Source organism: Peromyscus californicus, unplaced genomic scaffold, assembly GCF_007827085.1.
Source record: "Peromyscus californicus insignis strain IS unplaced genomic scaffold, ASM782708v3 Scaffold_21__1_contigs__length_65335640, whole genome shotgun sequence".
NCBI classification, from domain to species: domain Eukaryota; kingdom Metazoa; phylum Chordata; class Mammalia; order Rodentia; family Cricetidae; genus Peromyscus; species Peromyscus californicus.
The window spans coordinates 63504376-63522301 of NW_026294514.1; the positions used below are offsets into that span (position 1 = coordinate 63504376).

The 17926-nt window shown below is 44.6% G+C and overlaps 1 protein-coding gene across 3 annotated transcripts in view; it reads right to left on the reverse strand.

Moving 5' to 3' along the window:
* Positions 1–2287: 2287 nt before the first annotated feature.
* Positions 2288–17926, reverse strand: part of Cab39 (calcium binding protein 39) — an 80517-nt gene continuing 64878 nt past the window's right edge. For all 3 annotated transcript variants that reach the window (XM_052750548.1, XM_052750550.1, XM_052750549.1), the window contains 4 exons: positions 11580–11639; positions 9090–9155; positions 5376–5519; positions 2288–4754 (listed from right to left, as the gene is read on the reverse strand). In XM_052750548.1, coding sequence (XP_052606508.1) covers positions 4566–4754; positions 5376–5519; positions 9090–9155; positions 11580–11639 — 459 coding nt within the window. In that variant the 3' untranslated portion in view covers positions 2288–4565. The remainder of the gene's footprint in view (positions 4755–5375; positions 5520–9089; positions 9156–11579; positions 11640–17926) is intronic.

Sequence of the window (17926 nt, forward strand, 5' to 3'; positions counted from 1 at the left end):
GTTTGGGTCAAAATTCCACATCTTCCATGGGGAACAGAGGGAGTGAATTGGAGGAGCTCTACAGATACACCCTTTTGTGCCCATGGGGCCCACAAAGAGCGAACTGCCACCCAGATAGCCCGCTCTCACACCTATGGTTGCCTCCTCCTCTACAAGGATCCCAGGGACTCTGGGGGCTATTATTTAGATGCACATAAGAGAAACCATGGCTTTTCATAAGCCTCCTAGGGTATCAAGGCCTGGGATGTTTCCCCTGCTGTTCTTCAGTCCCTGGAACTTTGTCTTCTAGGTGTGGGGAGTAGGGCATAGGGGGTATCCTGTCTCCACAACCAGCTGGTCTTGGTCTGTGGGAACCAATCCCAGAATCATAGCAGCCCAGGCTAACCTCTTAGTGCGGGTGCCATGAGACATTCAGAGAGGAGAGCATGTCCAGTCTCAGATGTTGTCGCCTTGTCCTCAGCCACTAGTGTGCTCTACAGGAGTATGTCCAGATGTAGCCCACTGGAACGCTGGCTGTTGGTTCCCTCTGCACTGCCCCAACATGCTTGGAAAATGAGGAGGGCTTTCAGGGTTTGCCACTCAGACTCTAAAAACCAAAGAACCATGTGGAGTCTTGAACCACTGCGAAGCCCATGTCAACCACACACATTCACTCAGGGCTTGCTTCCTCCACACCCATGTTTCTATAATCCTGTCTACTCTCTCTTGATTGAAAATGCTGTTCAACCAGGAAGCTCCAGGCTGTCCAGCACAGGACACCCCCAGGCTTCTGGGTCTTTTCAGTCAATGCCTAGGTAAAGCTGCAGCACTAAACCAAGGAGCTACACTGCCCTCCAGTGGGTTTCAAGTGTGAAAGCAGCTCTGCTTGGATCAGAGTGAATCAAAGCTGGTTACCATGGAGATGTTGGGGCTTCAAACTCCAGAGGCAGGTGAACACTTCTGAGGTTGAAAAGCACTGGGTCTTTCTTTTCCCACCAGCCACAGTTGTCACCATCACTAGGGCAGCTGCTGGGTACAGTCACTCCTATACTTGGGTCCAGAGGAGGGTCCTGTGACCATCACAATACAGGGCAAGTACAAGGTACCAATGGTCCTGAACAGGTTGGTATCCAGCCCTGTCCACTGACTAAACCCAGCCAAGGAACTGCTGGAGAATGGCACTCGGGAGTTTCCAAGGGCTTGCCACTCAATGGTCACTTCATCTTGGCATCTCAACTGAAAGGAAGTCCCAGCCACTACACAGTGTATCCATTCCCACTCCTACCCCATGCGTCAGCTCCGGGGACCAATGAGATGTAGGTGGTAACAAGCTATTGCTAAGTTTTAATTTTGATCAGCCAAAATTATACAACCTGCCGCCTGTGTGGTGTCTGTAGACACCGACAAAAAAGGCACTTCCACTGCAGAAAGAAAATTAACTGCAGAGGATATAATCTCTTGTCTAGGAACCTGGTATGTGTGCGCGTGTGTGCGACTGGCCTCTCCAGGACAGGCACAAAGGAAAATCAGACATTTAGGTTTCTGAGGTCACTGTGGGTGATGTGTCACAAACAACTGCTACAGCTTTGTGCAATCACCTGGCCCCTCCAGGCAGTGTGAAGGCAAGGAGACATCTGTGGAGGCCCAGACCTTCCAGGCCTTAGCAAAACAGTGGAGGTATGTGGGGAAGAAACCTTAGGAGAAAACTGATGGTCACACATGGTAGGAAATGGAATGTGTTCAGACACTTCCGAGGTCTGTCTTTCTAGCAGTTGAATTTTGGGGAGGCAGTGGGGTTTGGGAATCAATATCTCATGGGAGAATAACTCATTCCCATTGGTCAGGAGAGGCAGTTTATCAGGCTGTCCTCTTCCACTAAAGGACCTCAATGGCATCTGTGGGGTGACTATGGAACACTGCAGCCCTTGGGGCTTCCATGATTATGAGCTCTTCTAGTTCTTTCAGGCTAGGATGGAGGTAAGCAGCAGAGAGTGCCTGGTCAACCTGCAGCCCGTGTGTGTGTGTGTGTGTGTGTGTGTGTGTGTGTGTGTGTGAGAGAGAGAGAGAGAGAGAGAGAGAGAGACAGACAGACAGACAAAGAGACAGACAAGGAAGGGTGATGTGACATGAACATCATGCTGTACAGAGGGGCAAGCCAGGAAACCGCACGGCGGGTGCATTAGCTCTTGAGTAGGCAAAGAGTGCGACTTAACTGTTTCCTGTCCAGTCTTTAACAAAATGTGTGCTTGTGTCTCTTGATGTCTCTCTCCACAGTGACATAATGTGACTGTCTAAAGGACATCACAAGGCAGTTTCTCCAAAATTTTATTTTAATTTAAATTACAGGGCCAGCCAGATATTCTGATAAGAAATTCACTTTTCCTCAGGAGAAAGGAAACACTTCCATGTCATTAACAATTGTATACATCTCCCACTTTTTTTAAAGGGTTTTAAAAAAAATTACATTAAGTAACTGCCTTAAGTAAAATTAACCCTTTATAACACCAAAGGAACCACACCCAGGAGAATTGTTTTGGTAATAGGAACCTAGTAAATGATCACACATCAAATGCAACTTTTCAACTTTGAATGTTTTCACATTGTTCTGTTTTAAAAACAATCCAGAAGTCTTCTCTGCCTCCAGCTTCCGATGCATTAGTAACACACATTTCTTTGACACACCGCACTTCATCTTGCACACCAGGACTCTAGCACTACTTTATGTTTGCCCAAGTGGACACTCTTTTCTGCCTGAAGTTCTAAGAGCTAACCAGCAAGGAGACACCCCTTCCACTTGGTGTAAGGACTGCTGTCACACTAAATCCTAATTCACAGCACTGGAGGGCAATGACTAGGTCAGCCTCCTGCTGAGGATCTCTTTGTCCAGGAGACTAAATGCTTTCCCTATTTCTACCAGCGAACATGAATTCTCCCTCTCCTCTCCTTCTCACACACACACCCTGGTGGAGAGCGCCTTGGAAACTCTTCATTGTAGACTGCCTTCTAAATGAAATAGAACACACCTATACCTTCTGGAGTGGTTTTTCTGACTTGTGTTCCTTGAAGGAAACCTTAAAACCTGCTAAAACCCCAGCTGGGAGGCTCCTTTTACTGGTCAATGAATCAGTTAGTAAGAGAGGCTAGCAAAGAATAATGATGTCAATTGTTTAGTCAGCTACAGCCATGCTGCACTGGATCGGGCAAACTCTGATTTTAAGTTGTTAGTTGTGATCTGTGTGTCACTTAGACACCATTCTAGTCACTTTATGTAGACAGAGTCTAGGAGATATTGTTCTGCTGTGGTCACAGTCACAAAAAGTGGTGCAAAATCAGTTGCTTTATAAATACTGATAATTTGCAGCTTTAAGGAAAAGGACATTAAAAACAATCAATCTCCCCAGAGGACACCTAGGACTAGGGCTCTTCTTTTCCTAAGAGAAGCCAAAGTTTTAATTATTCAGTTTCACGACTACTGTACTGGGTATTACTTACTCTAAGAAAGAAAGGGTGCTCTACAGAGGCCCCCCAACCCCACAAAGAATCAGCATTATTAGCATAATCTGTATCATTCATAGATATGGCAATCTTAGGACTCATTTTCAATGAATAAGGCCAATATTCTGCAAGCCCATGTAGTGGACCGAGTTCCAGGTCTGTAGTTCCGCCTGCCAACAGCGCCCCACTGGTTCTTTTTCTTTTAGTGCTGTGATCCTTAAATGGTAAAATCAGCATTTTCATGTGATCTCAAGTATTCAATTACATATGAGCATTTTTTTTTTTTTTTTTTGCAAAACTCAGGTAATAGTTACATACTACTACAATAACATTCCTCTGCTGTACAAATTAAACGATTTAAAAGAAATGAGCATTCTAAGAATTATATACAAAAGAAACCTGTAAGCAGTGTCGAAATGAAACGTAGGTGCCGCTGCTAGCTCTACTGTTTAAAATTCCTTTCAACACATCCAGGTTCACGAGTCTCAAGAAAATCAAATGTCAAAAAGTTCTAGAAAGCTGTGAAAAGCATATATACACTTTCCTTATGACCTTATGAAGCTCCACACTTGAGAAGTTGCTAAGTTTCAGTATCAATTTATTTGCACGTCAACTTTATGTTCCCCAAAGCTCACACTGGATACAGTTCCCCTCTCATCTCCAAAAATCTCTGTACATGCCATGTTCCTTCGGTGACGGTGGATGATCTGGTTCTGGGATGCCAGGTGTACCCATGCCATACTGCAGGGATCTGCAAAGAGCAGTGCCGATGTACAGGTGTCAGGTAATGTCGCTTTCATCGTACATTTGCCTTCATGAACCCAGCCATGTTCAGAACTCCTGGAGCAAATGGAGTCTGTGAGTTCTGAAATGACACAGAGATCAGGGGAAAGGCCACGTGCGCTCTAATGTGCAAGCAGCAGCAGCTACGATCTCCAACCTGGACTGAAAAACAAAAAGGTAAAATGAAAACCGTTCACTTAACAGCAGATTAGCAGTAATGTTCCTCATGAATCGATAAGAGTGCCTGATGCTGAGTAGCTAACAGCAAGTGCTCAAGTTGGATGGGATACTGAAGGTGTTTATTGAAATTAGGCTTCTTGCTGAGCTGGTCTCTTCAAATCCCTGATCTGTTTGACTAAATAGGTCTTCTCATCATTGAACTGCTCATCCTCCGTTCTGTCGTTCTGGAACTTGCTGAGGAACTCAATGAGTTTGGTCTGGTTCTTGAGGAGAATGTCTAGGATGGGCTGTGTCTTGTTGGGGTTGGCCACAAACACCTGCGTAAGAGAAAACCATGTCTGTCAGAGAAGCATTCAGAGAAGCAAGCTCCTGGGCAGACAGAAACCTTACCTGGGCAGGTAATTGGTTTTTGCTTTAGAAGAGCTTATTTTTAAATGATACAGAGAAATAATAATGATTACATGTTTTAGCACAAAGACTGCCTGCCAAGCTCTTTCTGCCAACTTTGAAACGTGGTTAGGACTAAATACTGGCTTTGATTTTAAAATCAAGTAAATTATTTCTGGGCACAAGACGTTAGATTAGATCTTAAGAGGACACCCCTTCCACCCCCAAAGCATTATACCATACTTTTGGCTTTGCATTTGTCCTCAATCAGCTGTAGATAGCCTGTGAGTGGGAGGCCAGCTTCAGATGGGGTGGATGGGGGAGGAAGGCAGCAAGGGAAACACTTCTCTGAACAACCTTCTTGCAAGCTGTTTCCTGCCCCCTCCACTCTACTTTCCTAGTCTCCAGTCCAAATAGCCCGCCCATTTCCAGGTCCCAGCTTCTGTCTAGACACTGAACTGAGTACCACACTGGTCACGGTAATCAGGCAGTCCTTTAGGAATTGTGATGAACAGCTTTGAAGGAGAGCACTGTTTGGCAGTGTAGCCCACCTTGAACACGTGAAAGGCCTCAAACTGGATGTTTCGGCTCTTGTCTCGGAGGAGGTTCATCATTAATTTGAGGTTCTCAGGTTTACTGATGTATTTCGTCATAATCGTGAAGTTGTGTCTATCTAACAGCAGTTCACCAAGAAGCTGAGAACACATTTATTAAATTAGTAAGCCTTAAAGCAAATAAAAAATTAAACAACCCATTTTATAGTAATCACGAGAGTAGAGACAGGTTTCAAGAAACAGCAAAAATAAAAATGAACAACACAATAAATAACCACTACCCAAGAAAGTGGTCAGAACAAAGGATACTAGGAATTTCTGTTCGTTAATCTTAACTAAGCCCCTCTCCCCAACACGTTTTAAATTATATTTAGCAGGGCTTTCCAAGATGAAGGGTGATATCTGCATAAACACATGCTAAAGTTTTCATTTTCTCACTCCTGCCTCACAAAGCTGTTAAGTCCAGCGGAGGCTCCTCAACAATCCTGACTGTTAAGGAACTACAGCAGCGAGCTGAGACCATCTCTGCCTGTTCCAGTGCGTCCTCGATAGACCATATAAACTCACAGCATGCGAATGGTTACTGCTCAGTTGAGACCTTCCTCCATGTGTTCTCATGCTGAGCTCAAGCTGAGGCCCAGTGTGCCCAGTGTGCCAGCTGTGAACCCTGCTAGAAGCAGGCATCAGCATCATCTTCGTGGACAGAGGCGGAGAGTAAAGCATGTCCTGTGCCAGCCTGCCTGGGTTCAGACATGTAACCTGGAGTGTTACTTGCCTTCTTTGTACGTTATCTTCACTATGTATACAATGAGGTCGGGATGGTACTGACCTCTGGAGAATGCAGTGAGACACTCAAGTGTGATCATATGGGGAACATAAGCACAGAACTGTGCCTCATGGCAGCTGCTTTTTTAGCAACCAACCTGGTTCCCAGATGAGCTCTAGATATTTGACATTTCCTAACAACTGACCTCTAGGTAAACAGCTTCTCATCATACAAAAAACAAACACCAAAAACCAAGACTCAAAAACTGTGGTGCTGGAGACATGGCTCAGTGGTTAAGAATACTTGCTGTTCTTGCAGAGGTTCCTATTACCCATGTGGGCTGCCCATGGCTGTCCTGTAACCAAAGCTGCTGGAGGATTTCACATTTTCTTTTGGCCTCCCCTCCAGCACCTGTATTCATATCCCCACCCCGAATCTGTTGGTCAGGAAAACAAATCTATGCTACTTAAGGTTCATAAAAGAATTGATAAAACTCAGGTTTCCGGCCGGCGAGATGGCTCAGTGGGTAAAGGTGCTTCATTCCTATCAGGGTTGACAGCCTGAGTTCCATCCCCAGGACCCACGTGGGAGAAGAGGAGAACTGACTCCTAACCTGTCCTCTGACCTCCACACGTGCCCCATCCCCCACATAACCGAAGTGCAGTGTGGTAATTCTTATCCAAGAACTCAGTCTGTAGACCAGGCTGGCCTTGAACTCAAGAGATTCACCTGCCTCTGCATCCTGAGTGCTGGGAATAAAGGCTTGTGCCAGCAATATAATAATTTCTATAATTAAAAACTTCAGGCTTCATATCACTCTGAGTCCTATAATCACTAATTTTCAAGGTAGTTAGCGGCCTGCCTGCATTCTATGAAGACTCACAGTGGGTGTTCTGGATGTGGCTTTCATTGCATTCACCATCTATCACAGAAGCTACAGGCATTCTGAATCAAGACTAGCTGCAGTTTAGTTATCTCAAACAAGATGACTGAGAACTCAAAGGCTTTGGACACTGAAAATGAAGTTTTACTCAGGGATATAAAGTTGCTGCCAACAGGGAAGGAATAGTGTCTCATCAATACAAAATCAGGTACTTTTGAGGAATTCTGAGCAAAGTGGAATTTAAAATACATCTAGTAAACATTTAAATGAGATTCTAAAATCCTTGGAATTCCACCTCCAGTTCCTGTAGAACTAACTTCCTGACAAATGGATGTGTTGCTACATATTTAATAACCACCGTAAGACATACAGAGGCCTGCAGCAGTCCTGTAAAGTCAGACAACACACATTTTAAACTTGGTAGGTCATATGATCTCTGTGACAACCACTCAAATCTGTTGATACAGTTTCAAACAGCCAAAGATGATGTATAAATAAATGTCTGTGTTCCTATAAAACTTTATTTACAAAAATCAATCAGTTGGCTGAGTCTGGACTCTAGGCCATAGTTTGCCAGCTGCATGTGTGTGGTTTACAAACATGCTGATGTGTGTAGGCACACACGTGTGGCTGTATATGGGTAGATGGGTATATGGGAATGTGTGTGTGTGGGGGGGGCAAAGACCAATACTTGTGTCTTCCTCAGCCACTTTTCCACTTGCTGTATTGAGGCAGAATGTCTTACTCAAACCTAGAGTTTGTTGATTTGGTTTAGCACGCCACCTTGACCCTGGGCTTCCATCTCCACCACCCGAGCACACAGGCTGACTGCCGTGGCCGCCCCGCACTCACGTGGGTGCTGGGGTCTGACTCTAGTCCTCATGCTTGCACAGCAAGCACTGCCCCTGAGCTGTATTCCCAACTCCTCAGTTTGCCAACGATTCACTCTTACATTTAGCAGGATTAAGGTTCAAATGGAATTGTCCATATCCTGTGTTGATAAAAGCAAGCAAAGCTATGCATTTCAGTTTCACTATTCACATGCTGGCCCCCAACCCTTACTGCCAAGTCTATACCACATGTGGTGTACGCCCAGAATGCTTTATCTAGTTGGCACGAATCCATTTAAAAGTATGTTTCTGCAAGGCATGATGGTCCATGTTGTGGGATGTTCTCTATTTTGTGAATGTATTGCTATGATTGATTGATAAATAAAACACTGACTGGCCAGTAGCCAGGCAGGAAGTATAGGCGGGACTAGCAGAGAGGAGAATTGGGGTAACAAGAAGGCAGAGAGGAGGAGGAGATGCTGCCAGCTGCCACGATGAGGAGCAGGATGTAAAGTACCAGTAAGCCACGAGCCTAGATTAATAGAAATGGGTTAATTTAAGATAGAAGAACTAGATAACAAGAAGCCTGCCATGGCCATACAGTTTGTAAGCAATATAAGCCTCTGTGTGTTTACTTGGTTGGGTCTGAGCGGCTGCAGGACTGGAGAAAACTTTAGCTACAGGTCCAAGCTTGGCATTTCACTGGGAGACTTAGACAGAAGGATTCAAGCTCAATTTTAGCTAAATAGCAAGACCCTGTCTCAAAACCAAAATGAAACCAAAATCAACAAAAATTTCTTTTCTTGGGGTTTTTTCGAGACAGGGTTTCACTATGTAGCTCTGGCTGTCCTGGAACTCAGAGAGATCCACCTGCCTCTGACTCCAGAGTGCTGGGATTAAAGGTGCATGCCATGACTGCCCAGCCCAATAAAAACTTCAATCCCTATAAAAATATTTCAGAATCTAAAATACTGCACTGTTAGGAGATAAAATCCTCCTCCATCTCCTGTTACACTCACTTTTGATGTCTCTATCTTACATGTGGGCATTTACCCCATATAGACTACTAATAAACCCCAAACTCTGTAAAAGTCCTGACTACTCCCAAATCACAAATGTATTTTCTCCTAAAGGTCTACAACCAACATCAGCATGTCCCCAATTCTCCAAATTCAAGTTGCAAATACACAAGGAAGAGAAACAAATGACACAAGAAAGGGAATCAGACATACCTTCAGTGACTGTCTCTTTGTCACATAATTTTCTGAATGAAGTAGCTTCTCATATTCACTGAAAAACTGAGACCAGAAAACATACATCAAGGTTAAGGAAAAGGAGGAGCGATAACATTATAAAGTCCAGGGCCGACTCTGAACATCAACAAAGGCCCGTGCTCTCTCACTGACAATGGTGTCAAACCTTCCTTCCTCTGTGCCGCTGCTCTATGCAGGGAGCTCCTGGGACTGGTCCCTCCAGGGTCTAGCAGGATCCAGAGACTGCTCTGACAAAGTCCTCCTCTGCACCCTAAATCATCTGCATAAAGCACTAACTCCTTCTCACAGTTTCCATACTCATTGCTTTGTGTTAAACTAGAAAATTCCTATTTATTTTATATACAGGGACTCAATTCATCTAAACAACAAAGAGAAAAATGACGCTGTTCTTTCAAGGTATAAAGTTGAGGAGAAACCCAGCAGTGTGTTAAGCAGAGGTCAGGGAAGGTGAGAACTGGGTTCCAATGTGAACGGAGCAGCACTGCTTAGAAACGGGCAGAGGAAAAGATATCCCGGAAGAAACACAAAAAAGTCACCGCTTGAGAAACTGGAGAGTGCAAAGCTGTAAACCAGAGCTGACAAGAGCCCACCAGTTCTTCAAAGTGGCAACACTAACAAGAACATGTCACCAGGGTAGGAGCCATTAAAGCTAACCCATGCCAGGCAATCTGAGTCCCCTTCAAGAATGTCAACAGAAAATTCAGAGCAACCAGTACACATCTTTTGGTCTTTTAATTAATTGCTCTCCCCATGCTTTAGTCATTTAAAAAAAAAAAAACAAAACAAACAAACAAAAAACCCTAAGTGGTCAGGATTTTAGGAGCATGTACTTTTTGTTAGGACTTCAGTTCCTTCTCCCTCAGATCTGACTGTACTTCACACATTTCTGCTAGTTATCTCACATACGTCTTTCTAAAATCTTACTAGCTGATGTCACATCCACTAACATTACATAGGAAACTATTTTACTTCAACATTAAAACAGACTTCATCGCCTATAGAAGTTTCTTTAAATAAGGTAGTCTATGCGTGGGAGGTTTTAAATTAAGATAGTAACATGTAGTAATAAAGGTACCAATTACTAACTGCTTATAATGTTCTAGCATTATCTCTGTGAGCTTTAGCATCAGAAGGCCACACACTATTAGTAGGCAGTTGCTATTCTGAGGTTAAAGAAGTCACAGAGAGTGACCTTTGGTCTTACTAGCACTTGAAACCAGACTCAGGCAGTTTGATGGTAGAGCAGTGTTCTCCACCTTCCTAATGCTGTGACCCTTTAATACAGTTCCTCAAGCTGTGGTGACCCCAACCATAAAATTATTTTGTTGTTATTTCAGAACTGTAATTTTCCCACTGTTAGGAATCATAATGTAAATATCTGATATGCAGGATATGTAGCAGCTCACAGGTTGAGAACCACTGTGTTAAAGCCTGTAAGGCCCCAATGCAATGAAGGCTGCTGCCTCAAACCAGACACACACAAAAGGAAACATCCATGTCCAAACACTCATGGCAGAAATAAAGTGCTGTCAATGTTTCAGCCATTTATGAGGCTGCTTGCTTAGCGACATGCCATGATGCTGCTGGGAGAGGGGAGAGAAGCAGAAGGAACACACGAGGAAGCACAGGTTCTGTCTCTAAAGACTCCTCTAAAGATGGAGTGGACTAGGAAAGCAAATGATGAACCATCAACAACATTTAAAACAGCAAAGATTTAAACTACTAGGAGAATTAAAAAACTAAGGCGAGTCTTATGGGACAGACAAGAGGTTTAAGAGGACAGGTATTCTAAGCCTCTAAATGTGCCCATCAGCTCTGGGAACTACTGTGGTACACACAGCGAGACGCCCTCCAGAGGAAGGCACTGGAGCCCTGGAGCAGCTGTGTGACTGAAGGACAGTAAGTCGCCCAAGCACCTGGGATCACCGACAGCTCTCTGGAGGTCACTGGTGCTGCGCCTGAGCGACACTGACTGAGCTGGAAGCAATGTCCCCACTTTATGAACGAGGAGGATCTCTAAGCCCCCCATCAGTAAGTGCCTTGGCCATGGCCACAAGGATTACACAGGGAGGCAGGAGCAAAGCTGCTGTCCTGCCAACTTAGGCCAGCGCTGCTCAAATCCATCAGCTGCTGCCTCTTTGTTTGTAGGGAGCAACTGATGGAAAAGGAAGAAAAAGTAAAAAAAGTCAGACTAAATTCTCTTTGCATCTTAACTAGATTATCACTCAGGAGCAAAAATGACCATTTCCTCTTCTAAAATAAGAAAAGATGCAAGGGGCAGTGTATGAATCAAGACTTAGCAGTACTCCACGTTGTTTCAGTAAAGCAGTAATTACCATTTACAAACACCGTAGAGTCAAATATTCTGATACAAAACCTACCTTAAATCTTCAGTTAATTTCTGTTAAAAAAGTTAGAGATGTTATTTAAAATATTTCACATACTTACTCTATCATAATGCTGTTCCAAAAATTCTGCACTGAGCAATTTATGTCTTGTGAGTAAATCCTAGAAAAAGAAAAAGATGTATTTTTATAGATGTTCTCCATTAATGTTTTCCTAGGAAAGAGAATTCTAAAATATTCTGTGCCAAATTGCCTGATAAACAGATGTTAAATATTAGCAGACAGTATTTAATATTTCATTTCGAATTTTACTCAGGGCCATGAACAACCTTGGTATCCCTGGGTCAGACACCTCATTTCGGCTCTCTGGAGCTGGCTCGAGCACACGGACAGCACTCCAGCTGGAGTTCCTTTGTGGAGATATACTGGGACTCTGATCTGCAGAGAACTGATCTGTTGCTCACCTCCTGATAACCTCCCTTCGCAGAGGCTTTCTGTGCGTCTGTCCAATAGTCTGCTCCTGACCCCGAACTGACTTGACATCACTTCCTCAGAAAACCGTTGCTGACTGGTCATAGATGTGACTCTACCCCTGCTTCATTAGACTGTCACTTCTATAAACACAACAATCACGCTAATATTTACAAGCATTGAGTTTCTGGCACCTAAACACTACCCAGTAATAGCAAGGGCTTAGTATTATTAAATAAATCAATGAACGAACCAGGAAAATCAGAAGACATGTCTGAGAAAGCGTGACATTAAATGTTCTTCACAGTATGCTTTTTAAAAAGGCTTCTAACCCCACCCCAAAGATTTACAGCTACTCAAACTGCTGGATAGGGTTTGTGCTGAATTCACTCACTTAAATAAGGATGTTCAGGAAACTTTGGTCATTTTCCCCAAGTCTCCCATGAGAATTAAACAGGTAAAATAAAAAAGAATTCAGTTCCAGCATTTTTGGAGATGCAGTAGTCACTTTATAGAAACCTTCAGTACACATCTGCCGCTCAGCCTGACTTTACATACAGGACCTCCACTTGGCAGACACCACCGACTCCTCTGTCATAGGCAAAAAGGAAAGTGGTAGCGTGGCCAGCACTTTAGCAAGTGCCAATGACTGCAACGCAGAAAGGAACACAATGACGTCAAAGGGAGTATTAACGGAGAAAACATCCAAGCCTGCCTGTCAAAGAGCATTCTCTTCCCCTTAGCCTGCTACCATGCTTGGTACCACAAGGACAGGGCTTAAATATATGAGCCACTGCTGAATCCCCAGACCTCAAAACAATACCTAAAACAAGGCAGGCACTCAGAAACTGGATGATGGATGGATGAGTGGGTGGGTGGGGGTAGTAAGAGATTAAATGTGTCTGTGTACAGTGAGTGCCATTTCTTTTTTGTGGCTGAACAATTCTTGTGGACAATTTGAGTAAGTGCAGCCAGAGCCCACTGCTCTCTGGTCACAGTCTACAGAAGACTAATGGAGAGCATCTGAGAGGTGCTAACGCTCAACCCAGCCTGGAGTTTCAGAACAGGTCAGTACAAAGTATTTGCTCTAAGATGCAAAGGTCTATGGTGTAAAGAGGAGCAAGAGATTGACAAAAGGGCCACAGGGCAGAAAGGGAGATCCCCAACATCTCTCTACCCACATGTTATCATCTGGGAACTCAGACTGTGGTCAATCTGGGAAACAAATTTCTATGGTGTCAGGGTAGATGGGACCGAAGGGGGTACTTTAGGCAGCTAAGGCAGGAGTTGGACCTTACGTATAACAGCATGAAAGCCTTCTGTGAAGACATCCAGGGCCTGGGATGGCAGAGGATTTGTTGGAAATGAGTACTTGCTAAGAGCTGGCTAATAATACAGGGGAAAGGAAGAGACAGGGTCCTGGCAGTACCTCCATCTCCTGGACAAGGAAGGAACCTTAAATTGGGGTAAGATTAGGTGGTAGCAAAAGTGAAGGGAAAAGGACTTGTAGTCAGTGTGGAGTCAGTGACTTAGAAAACTTGGTCTAACCCGAGGTAGACAGCGGGTGGTGGCGCACGCCTTTAATCCCAGCACTTGGGAGACAGATGCAGTCGGATCTCTGTGAGTTCGAGGCCAGCCTGGGCTACAGAGTGAGTTCCAGGACAGGAACCAAAACTACACAGAGAAACCCTGTCTTTAAAAAAAAAAAACAAACCAAAACCAAAACCAAACCACAACCCAAAAAGAGGATCCGTCCCCAATACAACTTGGGGAAAAGGGTGTGTGGATTTTGTCTGATGTCTAGCAGAGAAGGGAGAGCAGCCAACTTTTAAGATGGGCTAAACCACCAAGTGTCCCTTAACTCCAGGCAGCAGGTGACAGAGATGATCCTGGAGCTCCTGAAAGACTACTGCTACCTCCCAGAAGGAGTGCTTATTTTCACAGAGCCTTGGCAAGTAAGATGGCCCTACGTCCCACTTAATGATTGACTATGTCCAAGGACATGGAACTCAGTTCTACCTGTGCAGTTCACCCCTTGGAGGTCACAGGGTCACAGAGTTCCCTGAGCTAGAGTTAAACTTGTCCCTGCGTTACTGCCATAAACTGCTGGAGAGACAGACTGGGTTTAATCTACTTTCTAAAGACCCCACTTCAAATACGAGCGTCTCATGGCAGGTCCCCATTCCTTTGCCACTCCTTGAATGACAGGGACCTGAGTCCCTAATCACTTTCTAAAAGTCACCTATTTGTCTAAGCACACCTGGAAATAATGTGGAAAGGAATATTTCCCTGAAAGGGAGACAGTGGACTGCTGATGCCATTCAGCTGTGGTCACTCTGAGGAAGCCACCACACTGTCTGGCCTCTGCACCTGTCTGACTGCTACCATTCCTGGGTTCAGTTTTCTCACAAAGATGGTGGTAAGACTCTTGAACAGGGGTAACTATAGTCTAGTTATAACCGTACTCAGCAATTATTGCACTTAGTAGTGACTGTTACTGTTATGCTTTACCTCTCTGGGTCAAGGAATAAGCAGTATAAAGAAAGTCATAGAAAGTCAGAAGACCCTTAAAAATGTCTATCACTGCAGAGAGCATGTGGTTTGTGCTTGTTTGGCACTGCTTTTAAGTGTTTTATTTAGTATAATGTTGAAATGGCAGATTTTATTCACAATTCTGAATCTCTGGCTTCTGTAAAATTTGTCTCTAATAATTTGTGTCTGTATTCCTTGGCGCTCAGCTGGTGCAAAACAATAACCACCCAGTTATTTACTTTACTCCCTCATCCTGTAATTTATAAGGTTAGATACTCAAGTTATCTGCATTTAGTTTCATCCTGTTCTATACTGGCTTCTCAAGATCTTCAGCAATCTTAGGATCCAGTTTCTGCATACTTGATGAGTATACATAGTCACCCTTTAGTCATTAATAAAAAGTTCAGCTAAGCTGGGCGGTGGTAGGGCACACCTTTAATCCCAGCACTCGGGAGGCAGAGCCAGGTGGATCTCTGTGAGTTCGAGGCCAGCCTGGGCTACAGAGTGAGTTCCAGGAAAGGCACAAAGCTACACAGAGAAACCCTGTCTAGAAAAACCAAAAAAAAAAAAAAAGGTCAGCTGAGCTGGATGGGAGAACCCATAGAGATCTGTTACATAACTCACCTTGAGTGGTAACACTCAGTTACCAATGACATGGATAAGCATTTGCTCAGTTAGTTTTAAGCTTACCTCCCTATCTCCTTGAGAACATCCAACACCATGTCCTCAAGCTTCTCAGGAAGGAGTCACCTAACAGCAACATGCTTGCTCTACACACCGTGGCGGTGCTATCTGTGTACTTGTATCTTACCTAACTTTTAACTAGCAGATAAAACCCTTAGCACTCCTGACCTGGGGTTCTTAGCATCAGCAGACTAAACTCCCTCTTAGTGAGCCAGGCATGCCGTCAGCAAACAGGTTCCCTTCCAATGCTTACAGTAAGTCATCTCTCTGGAAACACTCTAGACCTGTCACAGGCATTGTAATCTCAAGCTCCAAGCTCTACTCTGTCTTCCTGTGCTCCTTTAGTCTGAAAAGTACAAGTTATCTGTCAGCTTCAAACGTCTCTCTCCATCTCTTTCATCCCCAAAACAAACCCCTGCTGGTCACTAGCAGGTATTTGGCCACCTGGTTTGCTAGTTCAGTACTCATTCAAGCTCTGGATCCCGGACACTTTTAAAAAGGATGGTTTTAAGCCAGGTGGCGGTGGCACGTGCCTTTAACCCTAGCACTCAGGAGCCAGAGGCAGGCACATCTCTGTAAGTTTGAGGCCAGCGTGGGCTACAAAGAGAGTTCTAGGTCAGGCTCCAAAGCTACACAGAGAAACCTTGTCTCGAAAAACGGGGGTGGGGGTGGGGGTGGTGGTTTTAGTGTGAAGACACAGCACCTGTCACACAAGCTCCATGTGTCTGAAAACTGTGCAGAGTATCTTTTCTCAAAGGACAACATGCAGAAAGCCACCTCTGCAGAGGGATACCCACAAATAGGAAAAGGAGAAGCCCTGCTCACTTCTCACAGGCACCTTTGTCGGGAAGTGCTGGCCTGTCCCTCAGGGGGGTTCTCCTGCTCTGACCAGAATTATCGTCAGGGAATAAGGTAGCCTGGATCTGTCTGGTACTTAGCTAGCCTGAGATTAGAGGGAAGGTCTCTCTCTTCCTTGCAAATATATGGTCTTGCCTATAGGCCATGCTCTGTTCACTATTCAGAGCCTCTCATGAGCTCTCTCTTTCTGTGTTACCAGGAACACTGGAATCTAGAGCCAGACTGGCTCAGAGCTGTTTTCTGGAGTGCACCCTCTGAATCCGAAGTGGTTTTTGAAATTTCTTTTCTTCAAGGAGACACCGCCCGCCTGGCTCTGCCAGACCCTTTCCTTTCTTGCTACCATAACCTGAGAGGGCTGTTACCCACAGTGGCTCCATCACCATCTTACCCTTGAGGAGAGCTAAATGGAAGAAGCAAACCTAACTGAGATGAGATTACCAGCAAGGCCACACAAGACCATCAGGTTTCACACTTCCGGCATGTAGCCAGCACACACTTCTCACCTTGGAGCCAGTTTGGCCATCTGTGCCAGGAGCATGTCATCCATGTCCTCCACGTGGTCAGGAGGCTGGCTGCATTCTCCCACACCACTGCTGCTCCTCAATCCTCTTCCCTCACCCTCCTGCGCCCAGAGTGCTGCCACTCTCTGGACCCTGGCTGTCTTTCCACACTGGTCTCTCCTTGACACAGGCACTCTACTACACCTCCCTGCGTGCCGGGTTGCTGCTCCTGAATGGGACACTCCCTTCCATCGATGCATTCTAATCATGAGTCCTATCCCACCACTGCAGTGACACCTAGGACATCACAGTGACCGTGTTATGATCTCAAATTCACTGCAGTTTGCCTTGTACATGACAGTCACACATATGCATCTGAGGTCTTCCCTAAAGCTTCTATAGAAGTTGAACTGATTCTGGGAGATGAACCCTTGGCACCACTCACACGGTGACACTATTCTCAGCCAGGGTGAAACCCTACTGGCCAGTTCCCAGGCCTTCATCCTCTTCCAATGTATTCATCACCCTCACACATGTCCTTACCTCAGGTGCTCTTTATTAAAAAGCTGAGCTCTTACTAGGGAAGTGAGCTTTTCTCACTGTGTTAAGTGTTCATGGCTTCTGAGTGTGAGTGAGCTACATGTAAGTATACTAAACACGAATTCAACAACTTATAAGGTCATTTAGGGGGATATAATACATCAAGATTTATCCTCATGGGGGAAAAAAAGAAAATATAAGATTGCTGCTTCATTTATATACCATAAACAGAAGCTTGCAACTAAAGAAACTGGTGGGGTCACACACGTGCATTCAGTATATGAAAAGGCACAGGGAGGTAAGTAAGGCAGATGGGGATGGAGGGAACAGTAGAGATGATCTTGCTCCTTTGCTGTGACTCAATTATGCTCTGGTGTGAGGAGGTGAACCCTGCCTTGTCAACAATAGTGGGTTTCTCCATACTGAATGTGGTTCTTATATTTAATAACATATATTCCAAAAAACATGGCCTCTGAGCAGAGGCAATCACATCACCTCATCTAGTGCTAACCAAAGGAAGTACTGCAGAGAATTCCCCCATCACAAGAGAAAGCCTGGTTGGTGGGTATTCTGTATATTATCCATGCCACATTTAGTGGATGATTTAACAGGAAAGTGCAATTTTGACCTTACAGGACTTTTGCCTTTCCAATGAGATATGAGAATTTAATTTTTCCACCTTTTTAGGCTGTTTTGGTTTGTGTGTGTGTTGGGGGGGGGGGCGGTTTACTACAAATACCTAAAACATAACAATTCATATAAAATACATCTTTTTTATTTCCACTAGAGGGCAGTCGTGTATAGAGTAGGGGAGACAGACTGGGAACTGCAAAGCCGATCTGACTTGCAAGTGTGTTCAGAATTC